This window comes from Chaetodon auriga, chromosome 3, assembly GCF_051107435.1.
Source record: "Chaetodon auriga isolate fChaAug3 chromosome 3, fChaAug3.hap1, whole genome shotgun sequence".
Classification (NCBI taxonomy): domain Eukaryota; kingdom Metazoa; phylum Chordata; class Actinopteri; order Chaetodontiformes; family Chaetodontidae; genus Chaetodon; species Chaetodon auriga.
Genome location: NC_135076.1, coordinates 13,138,210 through 13,152,388, shown reverse-complemented (window position 1 = coordinate 13,152,388; position 14,179 = coordinate 13,138,210). Strand labels below are relative to the sequence as shown.

Sequence of the window (14,179 nt, the reverse complement as noted above, 5' to 3'; positions counted from 1 at the left end):
GATCATGTCATAAATGGTCGGCCAACATGTGACATGACGATCATGTGACAAACCCTCTGACTTGTGAGGGCACATGACACAAAATACCCACACAGAGAAACCAGGTTTTACTGAGGTGGTACAGAATTCTCTTCCAAAAATTCATTTGATTAGTTTTCATTTTAGTTTACTGTTTTCCTTTTTGTTACATGCTTTTTGTATTACTCTCTGATATAATATTTTAACATAATAGCTCACCTTATTTGTATCTTCTGTACCTGTTCTTTTTCTATGTGCTTTTCTGATATAGAATAAGGAACGTGATAAAGTGATCTTATAGGCATTGGCAGACTTTAGCTGAAAACATACGCTGCCTTCAAAATAAAAGCCACCCTTCAACTTCGAAAATCGAGTCAACGGTCAAATTCAAGAATTTCATGCGTCCTCGTGTCGGACATCCTTCTTCAATTCAGTTCACACATAGATCTACACAGACACAATAAATAAACTGAGAAGTGAAAGAGGGTACACGCAGTCAGAATTTGAAAGGTGCAGCCGGAAATGGCCTTGTTGTTCTGCGTCACTTGACGTATAGCCAGTCCACGCTGTCATCCGCCTCCTCCGCCCTGTTAAAGTGGGCGGGCGTGACTCGCATGTGCTCCTCATCATTGGTGTAAAACAGAGAGCTGCTGTGTTTCTGGGCGTTGAGAGCTGCCACCGTTTATAAAGTCTCCGCTTCTATTGAACGTCCAATTGGAGTAAATACACAGTCGGGCTGCTCTGCAGCAAACTTCGCCTTTGAGAAGACCACTGCTTCGCTCCTGTCCTGCCGGTGAGTTTGACACCTTTAAACGTGAGCTCAACGCTCACAGCTGTATTTATAAAAGGTACTCCCGGTTCTCAATCCTGATTGGCTGAAACCCGCTCATAAAATTCACCATAGGCAAGCAGGAAAATATCAGTAGTATTAGACCCACAGAAATTAACCACCGAGCACAGCTGCTGTTACAATACTACGTACGTGATGTAGACTGAAGGCAAAACTTCAGTCATTCGCTGTTTGACGTCATGTCTGTATGAATATTTGGCCTGTGCTTTCAGATATTCTTTACACTCACACAGAGTGTGTTTAAGGACCATGGGAAGATGAAAAATGTGTCATTTCTATGAATTGGTGAAAGTTTGTCTGAAAATCATACAAAACAGGGTAAGATGCCCTGGAATTCTTCAGCAACCAGTTTGTTTAGCAGTGTTAAAGCTCCAACCAGAGTGAAATTTTATGATATAATGTTATTAAACATTTCCAAAAACATGTTTAAAAATAAAAGCAGGCTACAGAGCAGTGAGGACTTGCAGGACTGGCCCTGGCATGTCAGGGACCCTAAAGAGAACCTCCCAACCCCACCCTGAAAATAAGAGAAAAAAATCAAAACTAACATTATGTTCTGTTTCTTGGAAAGTGCATATTTAAAGCCACCCCAAAAGCAGTGCATAATATTATTTAAAAAGTGAATACAGGACTTGACATGTGTAACTGACTTGATTTGTGGTCCCCTCCTCCATGAGTCCAACTGGCTCTGGTTATTTGCAGTTTGTCTTTTACAGCACCTGAAAACCAGTTCTGCACAAACTTCTAACATTACTGTAAACCGTGGTTTAGTGTTTAGCCCTCAGCATTGTCAAAATGTGTGTTTTCATTTACCCTTTTACTGTCTTCACTCACAGCGATGACAGTCAGCCCCATAAAGTGTTTCACGCTGGAGCTGGATGGTCCAGCTGATGCAGCGTTCATCGGAGGGGAGGTGGTGTCCGGTCAGGTGGTGCTGGAGCTCCGGAGGGACACCAGAGTGCACTCTATGAAGGTGCAGGGCAGAGGGGTGGCCACAGCACACTGGCTGGAGAACCGGGGCATGAACTCCGTCTATAACGACTACACCTCCAAGATCACATACTTCAGGAAACGACAGCATCTGATCCGAGGTCAGTGGTGAAAGCTTCAGAGGGCCTTAGTTCCCTGGATGGTTAATATTCAGTATACGGGTTGTAGAATAATCACAAGTAAACCCCAGGTGAGTTATAGCTGTTTAGGCCATCCTTCTGTCTTTTTTCCATTTTAAATGTACCATTTGATTTGTTTTCATGGGCTTGTTGTTGAAATATGCAATGATTCTTCATAATAAAATATCCATATAATGTTTTGCATGTAATATGTCATTCATTATTCACCATAAACCATGTTGGTAATAGTTTAGCAACATAAATGCATGGAAGAGAGCCAAACAGGGCAGGTGAAAGAGTTCAGTTGTGATGATCAGAGTGGAGTTATGGGTAGTGCATTTACATCATTTGTGCTGACTTTGTTGCAGTTTTTGCATTTTCTCTTATCCCCTATTGTATCTGTATTATATCCTTGTAAGATACTATCCATCGTTTGTAGCTCTGCTGTGATATACATAGTAATTGTATTTTCAGCATGTATTGCAGCTGTAGCAGCTATAGTCTGAATAATGTGCTGTTAAAACTGCTGTAATGTGCCGGCTGGTAGCCACTGTGTCTTGTAGTTGCTGCATTTTGCTAAATGAAGCCACCTGGGCCAAATGTGTTGCATGGAAACCCGAGAGAGAGGTCGACGCCGGCTCGTCCAGATACATCTGCCAGATAACATAATCCTAACATTAAACACAAATCCATTAGTGCCGAGTCCAAATAAACACAACTGGTTTACTGATTCCAAAGTTGTACCGGAAATAACGCTGTAAAGTGTGAAAATTCCCCCCGGTGTGAAAGGCACCAGGCAGCTTAAAAATCAGAAAGGCAAAGAATATAGGCCAAAGTGACTAAGTAAATAAACAGTGGTTAATGTTTCATTAACTTCTTTGTAAACTGTGTTTGGTTTGACCGTCTGGGCAGATAAATATAAATGGACACGAGAAGCAGACTCTCAAATAGGAGCAGAGTTTGTGTTGTTGCTTTGGAGGCCAAACAAGTTGAATGTAGGATACCAATACAAACAGTTTGTCATTTCCAGGTCATTTGCTGCTGCAGCTGCTGCATCGTGTGTTCGCTGTGGTTAAACATGCACTAGGCAGGTTTTGTATGTTAAAATCTTGCCTAAATCATACACTGTGACGAAGGTAACACATCACCCATTAACTGAGCTGCAGTGCTAATGTTCTGCAGCTGACGAATACTTGAATTATCCATCAATTTTTTGTATTAATAATTTAGTGTAAAATATTAAAAATGTCATTTACCATCAGTAACCAGAGCTGAAAATGATATTTTCAACCTGATAACCTGCTCAGACCAGCTGTGAAAAACTATGAACATTAATCAGATAATGACGCAGGAAAATATGCAAAACTAAAAATAAATACATCTGTAAAAAGCAAATGTTTGGTATTTTTACAGCAGTTAGCGACTGAACAATATTCCAATCTGTTTATGTTGAGCAACTATATGTTCAAGCATTATTGGTGCTCAGTCCTCCTCTGCCAAAATAAAATCTGGTTTTGATGTGGTCACTGGTGAGAAGATTTCCTCACATGAGAGGTGACTCAAAATCAAAAGTGAAACACAAACTGGCCAGTCTGGACTAGTTTAGCTGAGTTCACATGCTTCTCATTCAGCTGCAGGCTGTTTCCTTAGCACATCTCATCCTTTAGAGATAAAGCATAGAGGAGGCCAATATGACAGATATATACTATAAGATTATATCAATTTGTTATCCATTAGAAATTTCCCTATACCATGACCTCTACCCCTTTAATACTCTACTATCCCAACAGCAAACCCACAAGTAACAATAAGAAACAAAACTAAAGATAAAAATGTATAATGACATAGGTAGAGTCATATAAAATCACATGGCAAACAAAATCTAATTATTTGGTATAGCAATATGTTTCTGTTATAAAAGAATATCATGTTACGTTACAGATTTTAAGGAATCCTCCAAGGAGCAGATCTGTTTTATGGTCCTGGTGTATACTTTCAAACGATTAGTAGATAGAAATGTGGAAAAAGTAGAAATAAGGTTGTTGTGTTTGGTTCTGTTTACTTGGGAGAAGAAATGAGGAGAAAGTGACAGAGGAGAAAGGAAGGAGGGAGGAAGGACAGAGGAAGGAAGGAGGAAGGGGTGGGGGCTGTTTGAAAAATGCAGCCCGTGGTTGCCGCGGCAACCAGGAAAACAACACGTGACTCCCCTGGTGCCCGCCCTCATCCACCACCACACAGTGTAATGCTGATGCTGCTGCTGCTGCTGCTCTCCATTCATTTTTCCAATATGGTGTCAGCTCATTTTTCTTTTAGTTTGCCATAAAGAAAAAAAAAGGTTTTGCTTTAAAGGCAGAAATGCATCTGTGAGGTTCAGTGAAGAGGAGTTGTTCTAGTTATAGGGCTCGAAAGCTTTTGAAAAGGTGTTCTTCCTCCTGCAAACACCACTGAAGATACATATTTGGTGTGCCTTCATACCGGTTTCACGTAAAGCAATAATTTGCCGGACCGGCACTTTACTGGGACCGATCCGGAAATTTCCCAGGAAAGTTCCGGATCGGATCTGTGTGTGTGTCGGGTCGGATCCCGCGTCGGATCTCGGCCCGGGTTGTTATTATTATTATTATTATTATTATTATTATTATTATTATTATTATTATTATTATTAGTAGTAGTAGTAGTAGTAGTAGTAGTAGTGTGTGTGTGTGTGTGTGTGTGTGTGTGTCTGGTCGGATCCCGGGAAAGAAAAACCACTGATAGACTTAAGCTTATTCAAATCTCTGCAGCTCGACTATGAACCAGAACCCAGAGCAGAGAGCACATCAGTCTAGTTTTAGCTGCTCTGCACTAACTTCCTCTAACTGTTATTAATATTAGTGCGTGTGTGTTTGACATGTGTACAGACACAGGCGGATGCACCTGATTTTCAAAATAAAACTTCTTTCAAACTCGATGATCAATAACATATTTTTTGTTCAGCCTCTCTGTGCGGCCCGGTACCAAATGGCCCACGGACCGGTGGTTGGGGACCGCTGTTCTAAAGGCCCGTCTTTGCTCAAAAGCATGCGAGCCTTCACTGTAAATATTTGTTCTGCAGTGTTGTGCACTCAGCAGCTCTTTGGGTAAACAAAGAAAAAACTCACGAGGATAAATATATTTGCTTTAGTCTGCTGCAGCAGTAAACGTGTTGGCAGGCATGATTGCTTATCAGGCCCATCGTTCTGTGCAGGGCACCCCACGTCCAGCTTATCAGCACCGGCGCAGGGAGCCTAGTTAGAGCCAGACTGCTGCTCCTGGTCACCAGCAGGTGGCGTGCTGGGCCTAATGTCACACCAGGCCAGAGCTTCCTGGATGCATGTTGAGCAAAAACTGCTAAATTGTCTCCCAAATATGTCAGAGTTCTGCTGCCAATTAGGGCTTTTCACTTTTTCTTTTGACTAATTAACTGATTATACTGGAAGAAAGATGCCATGAAACCTACATGTACTTTCTGCCTTTATCTTAACCTGCAAGGAGCAACAGTGAGGGAAGAGTCAGTTGGAAAGCCCCTCCTGAAGCCCATTTATACTTAATTATTCTGGGAGCGCCATCTACCCACACTTCTACAACTTTTTTGTGTAGACACATCCCGGTCGTCTTGCAGCTGTGCGCACAGCCTCCACATCGCCAGTCGGTGGCACTGGAGAGCTAACTACTCTTCCCAGGGAACAAAGGCGTAAACAACTTTGTTTTTGTCAGACTACACTTGATTTTTGCCTGAGAGCTTTTGCATTGACTGAAGAGACTAACACAGCGAATGAAGCAGTTTTTGTTAAGTTTAATGACTGCTGCAGAGTTCAGTAGAAAAGTCAATTCTGCTCAGAATTTGCTTTGTTTGCACATGTTGGAAGTGGATTTGGTGTGTTAGGAAAAAGCTGAATGTGTGCCATATTTCATGCATGTGACCTAGTTGGTGGAAGTTTTTTTTTTTTTTTTTTTTTTACAGTCGTGGACATGAAGTTTTCCTGTGTTGTGCTGTCTCTTTATTATCCAAGCTGGAACGGCTGCTGTTGTTTTTCATAACGGGATTTGGTGGCATAAGTTGCATGCTTTTGTGCATAGCTGTGTGTTTTCCATATGTGCAGCAGCCCAGGCTGTGCATGTTCAAAGCGACATGGAAGAAGTGAAGTAAACAGCTTTGGTCCAGTCAGACGACTTCCCTCTGAGCTGCGCAGGGCGGATCTCTGCCAGACGGAGGCATGCCCAGTAAGCCTGTTTTCTTCTAAGAACCTGTAACCATCAATCATCGCGGACCCTGTTTTCCTCACTGCTGCTGCCTCCACACCCAGTGTGCATGTTTGTTATGTTGCCTTCACCCTGAGTCCGGAAATATGGCCGTTGTGAAAAGAGCTGCACTGAGGGAAGTTTACATGACATCCGAAAATTGTCAAGACGTGAATCTCAGCTGTGTGGTTGTCAGGAAAGTGTGAAGAGACTTTATGGTGGTTATCATTTTTGATAATGCTGGCATCGTGAGGTGGATTTGTCCTCAGTCTGTGTCCAGACTTGTTCTGATGTTTTTGGAGCTGCTGACAAGAGGACAGCAACCTAAACGTACAGAATGATTCTTGGCTTATTAATGGTGTCAAACTGAGTGTTTGTTTGTTGTCAACGTGAAAACTCTTCTTCTGTTCACTGTTTAAAACTTTCCGGATAAGTTTTATTTTCATTTTGATCAACTGAGGCAGCAAAATGACTCACTTACAACTGGAGTGCTGACAAGTCGGTGCCAAGGAGGAGCACCTGAAGGCAGCAGCACCAGCCTTCAGCTCTCTCCAGAGGCTTTACATAATAAATTCAGAAACCCCGCCCACTTTCTCAGCCTCCATAAAGCCTTCAGTCGTACTCCGTCTAACAGTTTGATCTCTCAACAAGTGAACGAAAGATATCCGAAGATCCTCTCCTGTAAACTTCACATTGTGCAGAGCAGGAGTAGAGGAAACGCTCTTTTTCAGGGGACTCTCACAGCCTGCAAATAAAATGATTTTCGACAAGTTGAAAAAGTTTGACATCGTCTTCGACTCCCCGGAGGTGGACTGTCCTCCGGTGTTCAGCAGCGGGGACGTGGTGTCCGGACGGGTGGTGGTGGACCTGTCCGGGGAGAGTCGGGTGGACTCCCTGAAGCTCCACGCCGAGGGATTCGCTAAAGTGCACTGGACCGAGTCCCGGTCCGCCGGCTCCAGCACCGCATACACCCAGAACTACAGCGACGAGGTGGAATACCTGAACCGGAGAGAGGTGCTGCTGCAGGCAGGTCAGTCCGCGGTGGAGGCTCGGTGATGGGGGAGAAAGCAGAGGGTGCAGCCTGTGTGAAAACTTGTCTAACTGATCTAGTTGCGTCGTCGACTCATTGAGCAGATGCCAAGTGCATGAAACAATAATGAAAGTGGTTTGTGTGTCTGGGGACACTGGGCTGGTTGTTTGTCTGCAAACTGGGAACACTGTTGTTTTCATAATCTAGTTAAAAGCTTTTCTGGTTATATTAATGTTCGGTTACTTGGTTGTGAAAGTTGTTGTGTTTCTTGATTTATCCAGTTGTTGCTACTGGAGATGCAAAGTTGCCTGAATCAACTGAAGATGAAACAAATGTCAGACTTAAGATTGCAGTTGTTAACTTCCTGAAACGAGTCAAACTGAACACCCAGATCCAGGCGGCTCAAAACAAGCACTCAGGGATCCATTCAGTGACAAAAGCTCTCCCAGGGCCCTGGTTTTTATCTCCTGTGCCACATGAGAAGTTTGTTGCCTGTATAGAAGTATAAAAAGCCTTGCTCTATAGGAAGAGAGCAAAACATGCTGCAACATGTGTCTCTGCACTCCTTTCTCATTGTGAAAACATCTGTTGAAAGGAACAGCGCTGACATCAGACTTTTCCTCATTCGAAGAAAGTCTGAGTTGTTTTTCTCCTCGGCTGCGTGGGAGAGCCTCGGGTTTCTCTCTCCATTCATTGGACACCGACTTGTTTTGGTTTTAAGTGAAGACAGGAAATTCACAGCCAGGCCTTCAGCAGTTTTATGACGTTTTCCTGCCGAGTTCAGTCTCACTGCTCGACTCTGTGTTTTGCAAAAGTATCATGTCATGTTAATGAATTTGGTGCTGTTTGTATGGCTTTTTTGGCCATACAGCAGGCAGCCCACAGCAACCCACTTGACCCATTAAGAGCATTTGACAGTGACAGTATTGTTATTTAAATCAAGCTGGAGCTTCCAGCTAACAAAGGGACACAAAACACATCGAGGCAGTTAAACACAAACACGTGTTCCTGGACCTGTGCAGCAGGAGTGGGGGGAAACCGAGCAGCTGAGACGGACTGTGTAATACAGCTTGAGGAAAACATGTTCTCAGGCAGCACAATGGAGCAGGAACCACCCTTCTGAGCAAGCTCAGGAGCCATGTGATTGCAGAGAAAGACAGAGAGATTTCTATTTCAGCAAGAGTCATGCTGAAAAGATCTGTCCATGCTCTCTCACTAAGTCAACTTTATTTATCTGGATTTCCAAAGAACTCTTGTTGTTGTTTTTTCAGTTTGAACTAATTGTGCAGGTTCAGTGCAGTTTTATCTTCTTTTGCGTCTTCCTCAGAAGTAATTTGCTGCCATTCATTCTTGTGTTAATCGCCTTACACATAATCAGATGGATCACTTCCAGTAAATATTAGAAACTTTTATTATGTCACTGTGCTGAATTGTTTTATGTTGGTGTTGTATTACTTTATGGCGCACTTGTTGATGATCACCTTGCACCAGCTGGTAGAAACAGGTCATTGAAGTTCCACTCACTGCTGTGAACTCTTGAAGTGACTGAGCTTTAACCTCCTCTCCCCAGATAATGGTGAAGTGACCGTCCTTCCTGCTGGCAGACACGAATTTCCATTCAGCTTCCAGCTGCCTGAGGAGACGCTGGTCACCTCCTTCGAGGGGAAACATGGCAGCATCCGTTACTGGGTCAAAGTGAAGCTACACAGGCCATGGGCCACCGTCAAGAAGATCAAGAAAGAGTTTACAGTCATCGAGCCCATCGACATCAACACGCCGGCCTTACTGGTGAGCATCTGGGCCCTCACATTTCATGATTGTGTCCTGACGGGCTCCATGATTTTCTGGGAGTTTTGAGGCACTTTGGTCATTTGGTTTCATCACTCTCAGGCGCCACAGGCTGGAACGAAGGACAAGATGGCACGGGCGTGGTACCGCAACTTTGGACAGGTGTCTGTAACCGCAAAGATCGACCGCAAAGGCTACACACCAGGTGAGAGCTCACACCTGACGCAACTCCTCATAAAAACAGTGTTCATAGCCCAGTTTAGAATTGTAATCTGTAATTGCTAACGCACTTTCCCTCTCCGCAGGTGAGGTGATACCCGTCTTCGCGGAGTTCGACAACTCTACCTCCAGATCAGTGGTGCCCAAAGCCTACATCATTCAGACGCAGACGTTCATCGCCCGCGGCACCATGAAGCAGAAGCGCTCGGTGGTGGGCACACTTTGTGGCGACATTGTGGGTGCCAGGTGCAGGGAGACGTGGCATGGTCGCGCCATCAAGATCCCACCTGTGGGTCCCTCCATCCTGCAGTGCCGCATCATCAAAGTGGAGTACATGCTCAAGGTGAGCTCAGCCAACAGCTGCTTCATTTCTTTGAAATTCAAATGCCACTTTCCATGCGTGTTGCTGCTGCTGCTGCTTTTGAATTGAGATGTCACTCACAGTTCTCCTCTTTTCCTCCCACCAGGTTTGTGTCGATGTTCCTGGGACATCCAAGCTGTGTCTTGAGCTGCCGCTGGTCATAGGCACCATCCCCCTCCATCCCTTCGGCAGCCGGACCTCCAGCGTCAGCAGCCAGTATAGCGTCAACCTGGAGTGGCTGCGCATGGCCATCCCCGAGCAGCCTGAGCGTAAGTATCCTCTAGTACTGCAGTGAGTGACAGACAGAGGTGCTGGTCTGGATTTGGACAGATAATTATTAAAACATGGACACAAAAAACCTTTTCCACACACCCAGTCGAACATAGCCGGTGTTTAAGGATGTCTGCGCTCTTGTTCCAAACCTTGCCAGTGATCTTGATTCATCGTACCAGAGAAGTAGTCAAACATACTGAGAAACAGGTTCCAGAGGCTTTACTGGTTAAACAGCTGAATTCCTTCATAGAGTCACTGTCACTTATTGTCACTAAATATTGATAAATTGCTTTCAAAGAGCCACTTTAACCTCTTTCAGCTCATGGGCCTGCTCTCTCTTCCATGATCACTGTCTGGCAAAATATCACTGGGTCAGAAGCCAACACATATAAACAAAACAGAGGCTTTGTTTCAGCAGGGATTCATGCTGGATCAAGTCAGTGTTTGTTAGTGCAAAAAGCAGTAAATGTTATGGGGGTTTTTTTTAAGAGTTTTAACTGCAGTGATGACTCAGCAGCTTAGTGTTTGGACCTGTGCTGTTCTGTTGAGTCAGACCCGTGGACTAATCCCGCCTCTCTCCCTGCAGCTCCTCCAGATTACAGCTCTGTGGTGACGGCGGAGGAGGCCGAGCAGCGCAACAATGCGGTGGTCCTGCAACCCACCGAAGACCTGAGTGGAATCCAGGAGCGCCCACTCATGGCTTTTGTCCAAGAGTTTCGCTTCCGACCTCCGCCGGTATACAGCGAGGTGAGTCACCAAATGCTGGAAACTACACCCACTTGCTCCCACTGTTTGTTTAGTTTGATTGGCATATCTAAAGGTTTGGGGAGAGGGTTTGTTTTTTGTTTTTTTTGAATAGATGGATTTTAACATTTCTTTCCTGCCAAAGAAACTCTTGAGAACACAGCTGAATTGTCTCACAGTAACCACATGAAAACGAATCAGTGGGTGTAAACTTAATTTATCATAGCACTGGATGTTTTGCTCAGAGAAAGATGAAAACATCTGCGCACTTAACCTTCATCCTCTATTTCCATTTCCTGCCTACAGATTGACCCCAACCCTCAGCCCTTCAACATGAGACCTCGCTGCATGACGTGTTGAACCATGAGCCCCGCCTGAGCGTCAAGCGACTTAAATTAATGAAACAAATCAAGAGATTTGTCTTCTCCTGGATTACTCTGACAAATGGTGCCTGGTCCCACCAAGTGTCGTGGAGGGGGACTGGAGCGCCACGGACAGGTCAGGAGACGGAGCTCACAGGAACTGGATGTCACTGGAGGCCACTTTGTTTCCAGTCCATAAAACAAAGTGGATACCTTCCCGTTCTGTTGTGAGGAAATTCACTTTTCCCCATCAGTTCCTGTCCTCCCCAAGTGATCTTTGGCTCCTGGTGACACGAGCTACAAATACCTCCCAGTCAAGGATTCCCTCATGTGAAGTGAAGGTTGAGTTTAAAGGAGTTTGGGACATATTATTGGGGGGGGGGTGTCACTTGATATTTGTCAGGTGGAGAGTCGGAGTTGCACCTGGTGGTCTGATATTTGAAAAAAACAACAACGCTCTTGATAAGTTGACACATGTTTAGAAGTACGTTGTCATCTTTGAATGGCGTAAACCGAGAAGTGCAGTTATTATGTCAAGTTTCCAGCTCCCCCTCCCCCCTGTACTAGCAACACAGTAGATTTTAACAACCTACATTGCTATGCATAATGTGCCTGTGATGATTTCTACTGTTACTTAAGCACATACTGTATCTGAAAGTGTGACGGTGGAGCAGACAAGTCAAGTAAGCAGATGTAGATGTATTGTATGCATGCAGGTCACAATATGTAAAAGGGAAAAACATGTATGCCTTAATTATGCCGTTGAAGATTGCATGAGAGTTTCAGGGAGTCGTTCTCTCATAGAGATGAATGTATTCTGGAGAACCCTTAGAACAAGAACGGTTGAATTGTATGTGTTGTATTCCAAGAGAAGAGTTGTGTTAATGCAAGGCTTAAGGCACCGAAGTGTCCGCTAGCTGTGGTTGTTGATCTTAGCGCAGCGGTTAAACAGGATGAGCAGTTTGCGTATAAAGCTGCACGAGGCTCATAGATTAGTTCTCCCAGCTGCTAAACAAAAGGAGTAGGAAGAGGAGGAGGAGGAGGAGGAGGAGAAGTCTGAGCCATGTGGCCTGAAGCTTTTGATGGGAGCCAGATGCCCCAATGCTGTGGGACACTTTATGAAGGTCAAGCCGAACACGCTGCTCAGCGTTCAAGCCGAGCTTCGAGCTGGAGATGCCACTGAAATACACGGAAGAAAAAACATTCCAAATAACGGACTCGAGGATTTGTCCTCAACTTCCAAAAAACTGTTAGGAGTATGAAAGAAGTCTTCAGGGTCAGCTGTGCAACTTCGGTGGCACGCACTGAAAACAACGAATGTATTTTTATACAAATGCAATTGTGGGTTCACAATCTTGCCAAAGTTTTGTAATTGTTTTTCTAATAAAAGAAAATATCTCAAAATCATGTTTGTCTTTGGTGTTTCCTTCAAACTGGCCTGCGTGTAAGCTGTACACTTTGTTAGGGAAATGTCAGAGGGCCTCTGTTTAGCATGTTGCATGCCACTGGAATGGTACATTATGTTCAGCACCGTGACTCAAAACTATATCATTGCCAAAGGGCAGGGTTCATCTGAGAAATGAGCTACACTCAGAGGATCAAAACAGTAATTACTAACCGAAGTTTTGCCTGTGACAGCTCTAATATTGTGCGCTTAAGCAATTCAGTTTTGCGGGGCTTCTCTTTAGCTGCTCACCCGTTATTGCTTGTCCTCGCCACAATGTTATCTGTCACACTGAGTTCAGCTGATATATGGAGCTCATCTGGTGTCCTCTAGTACAGTTTGTACTTTGCTTGCATGAATATGCAACAAGGTCCCCGGTTATTTTTTTTTTTTGCCACATGTAAACACATAACACATAGGAACAAACAAGCAGTTCAGTGAATTATACACAGTACCACACAAAGCTATAAACATGGCTGAGGAAGGGGACGTTCAGTGCAGTGCTGAGGGCGAACGAGGGTCCGGCGAGGAACTTCTGCGCTCGTAGAATACTTAAAAAAACACTTTCTTTGTGCTGATTTTGACAGAACGTCAGACCAAAATTCATTTCAAATGAAACTAAATAACAATGTTGGAATATTTTTTCTTAATTAGTGCTGAAATAATTGGTTGAGCAATTGATTAGGTTATTGATTACGACCTTGATAATCAGTTAAACATAGAAGTCATTTATGGAGCCTTAATATAAGAGGTTATGAGGTTCCAGCTATTTCAATGGGAGGATTTGTTGTTTGTCTGTTTCAAAACTGAAAACTTCTGGATTTAAAACTGAACATCAGACAAAACAGCATTTGGTTCAGCCTTAATTAAAAAAAGGCTTTCCTCTTGGCTCTCACCACAGGAGGCTCAGAGGTCAGTCGGAGCAGCAAATACAGAGGTGCTGATATATTTGTGTGTGTGTGTGTGTGTGTGTGTGTGTGTGTGTGTGTGTGTGTAGAAGGTGCTCATTCTGTTGAGCTAACCTGTGTACATGAGCATAGTGAGCGCTGACACCTGACAGGACTCTTTCAGTACTTGATTAGGATTTTGAGGACTTGCAGCGGTGTGGCATCATCTCACATGAGCTGTCACATTCACGTCTTCATTATACATAAAAACAGATTCTGTCACTGGATTCAAAAACAGGAACCACGGAGTTTTTCAGCCGGCCTCTGGCTCAGACACAGCGAGGGAACGCACTCTGATCTCAGCTTTCAGTTAGTGGATGTGAACACTCAGCGCTCACTTACACCTGATCCAGGAATCAGATCTGAGCTCTCTGCCTCAAGGACAGACACCTCAGCAGGGAGGGAGGCTTGAACCTGGGCACTCTGACGGAGGGGCTCCTTCAGCTAGAAACCCTGACTCCATTAAACTCACAGCTCACAATTTCCCTCTCTTACTGTAGACATAAACAGTCCAAACCTGCATGAATGCCCTGAGACTCAGTCAGTCTGTTGTCCCATTAATGAACAAACATCCAGTTGTATTTCCATCTGACTGAAGTGAAAGTGAACATCCAGACACGCTGAAGTATTCCTGGTGTCACTGCAGTGGCCTCACAGTGACCCACTGTGTTTTCTATGGAGGGAACAGACATGATGACAGATGTGAAGATGTTGCACCACGCTGCGTGCCATCCTGCAACATCCACCGTGTTCCTGTAATCTCTGTTCACGTGA

General features: G+C 44.3%; 1 protein-coding gene across 2 annotated transcripts; it reads left to right on the top strand.

Annotated features, from left to right (window-relative positions):
- The first annotated feature begins 1,704 nt into the window (after window positions 1-1,704).
- On the top strand, window positions 1,705-12,421 carry arrdc2 (arrestin domain containing 2). 2 transcript variants are annotated; one of them, XM_076726928.1, is made up of 7 exons: window positions 1,705-1,959; window positions 8,838-9,055; window positions 9,158-9,260; window positions 9,361-9,617; window positions 9,742-9,904; window positions 10,495-10,655; window positions 10,959-12,414. In XM_076726928.1, exons 1-7 carry the CDS (start codon window positions 1,707-1,709, stop codon window positions 11,010-11,012), a joined length of 1,209 nt encoding a protein of 402 aa, XP_076583043.1. In that variant the 5' UTR covers window positions 1,705-1,706; the 3' UTR covers window positions 11,013-12,414. The 2 variants fall into 2 exon arrangements, with proteins under 2 accessions (XP_076583043.1, XP_076583042.1); XM_076726927.1 differs by lacking the exon at window positions 1,705-1,959 and adding an exon at window positions 5,962-7,267 and having other exon boundaries at window positions 10,959-12,421.
- The last annotated feature ends 1,758 nt before the right edge of the window (window positions 12,422-14,179 follow it).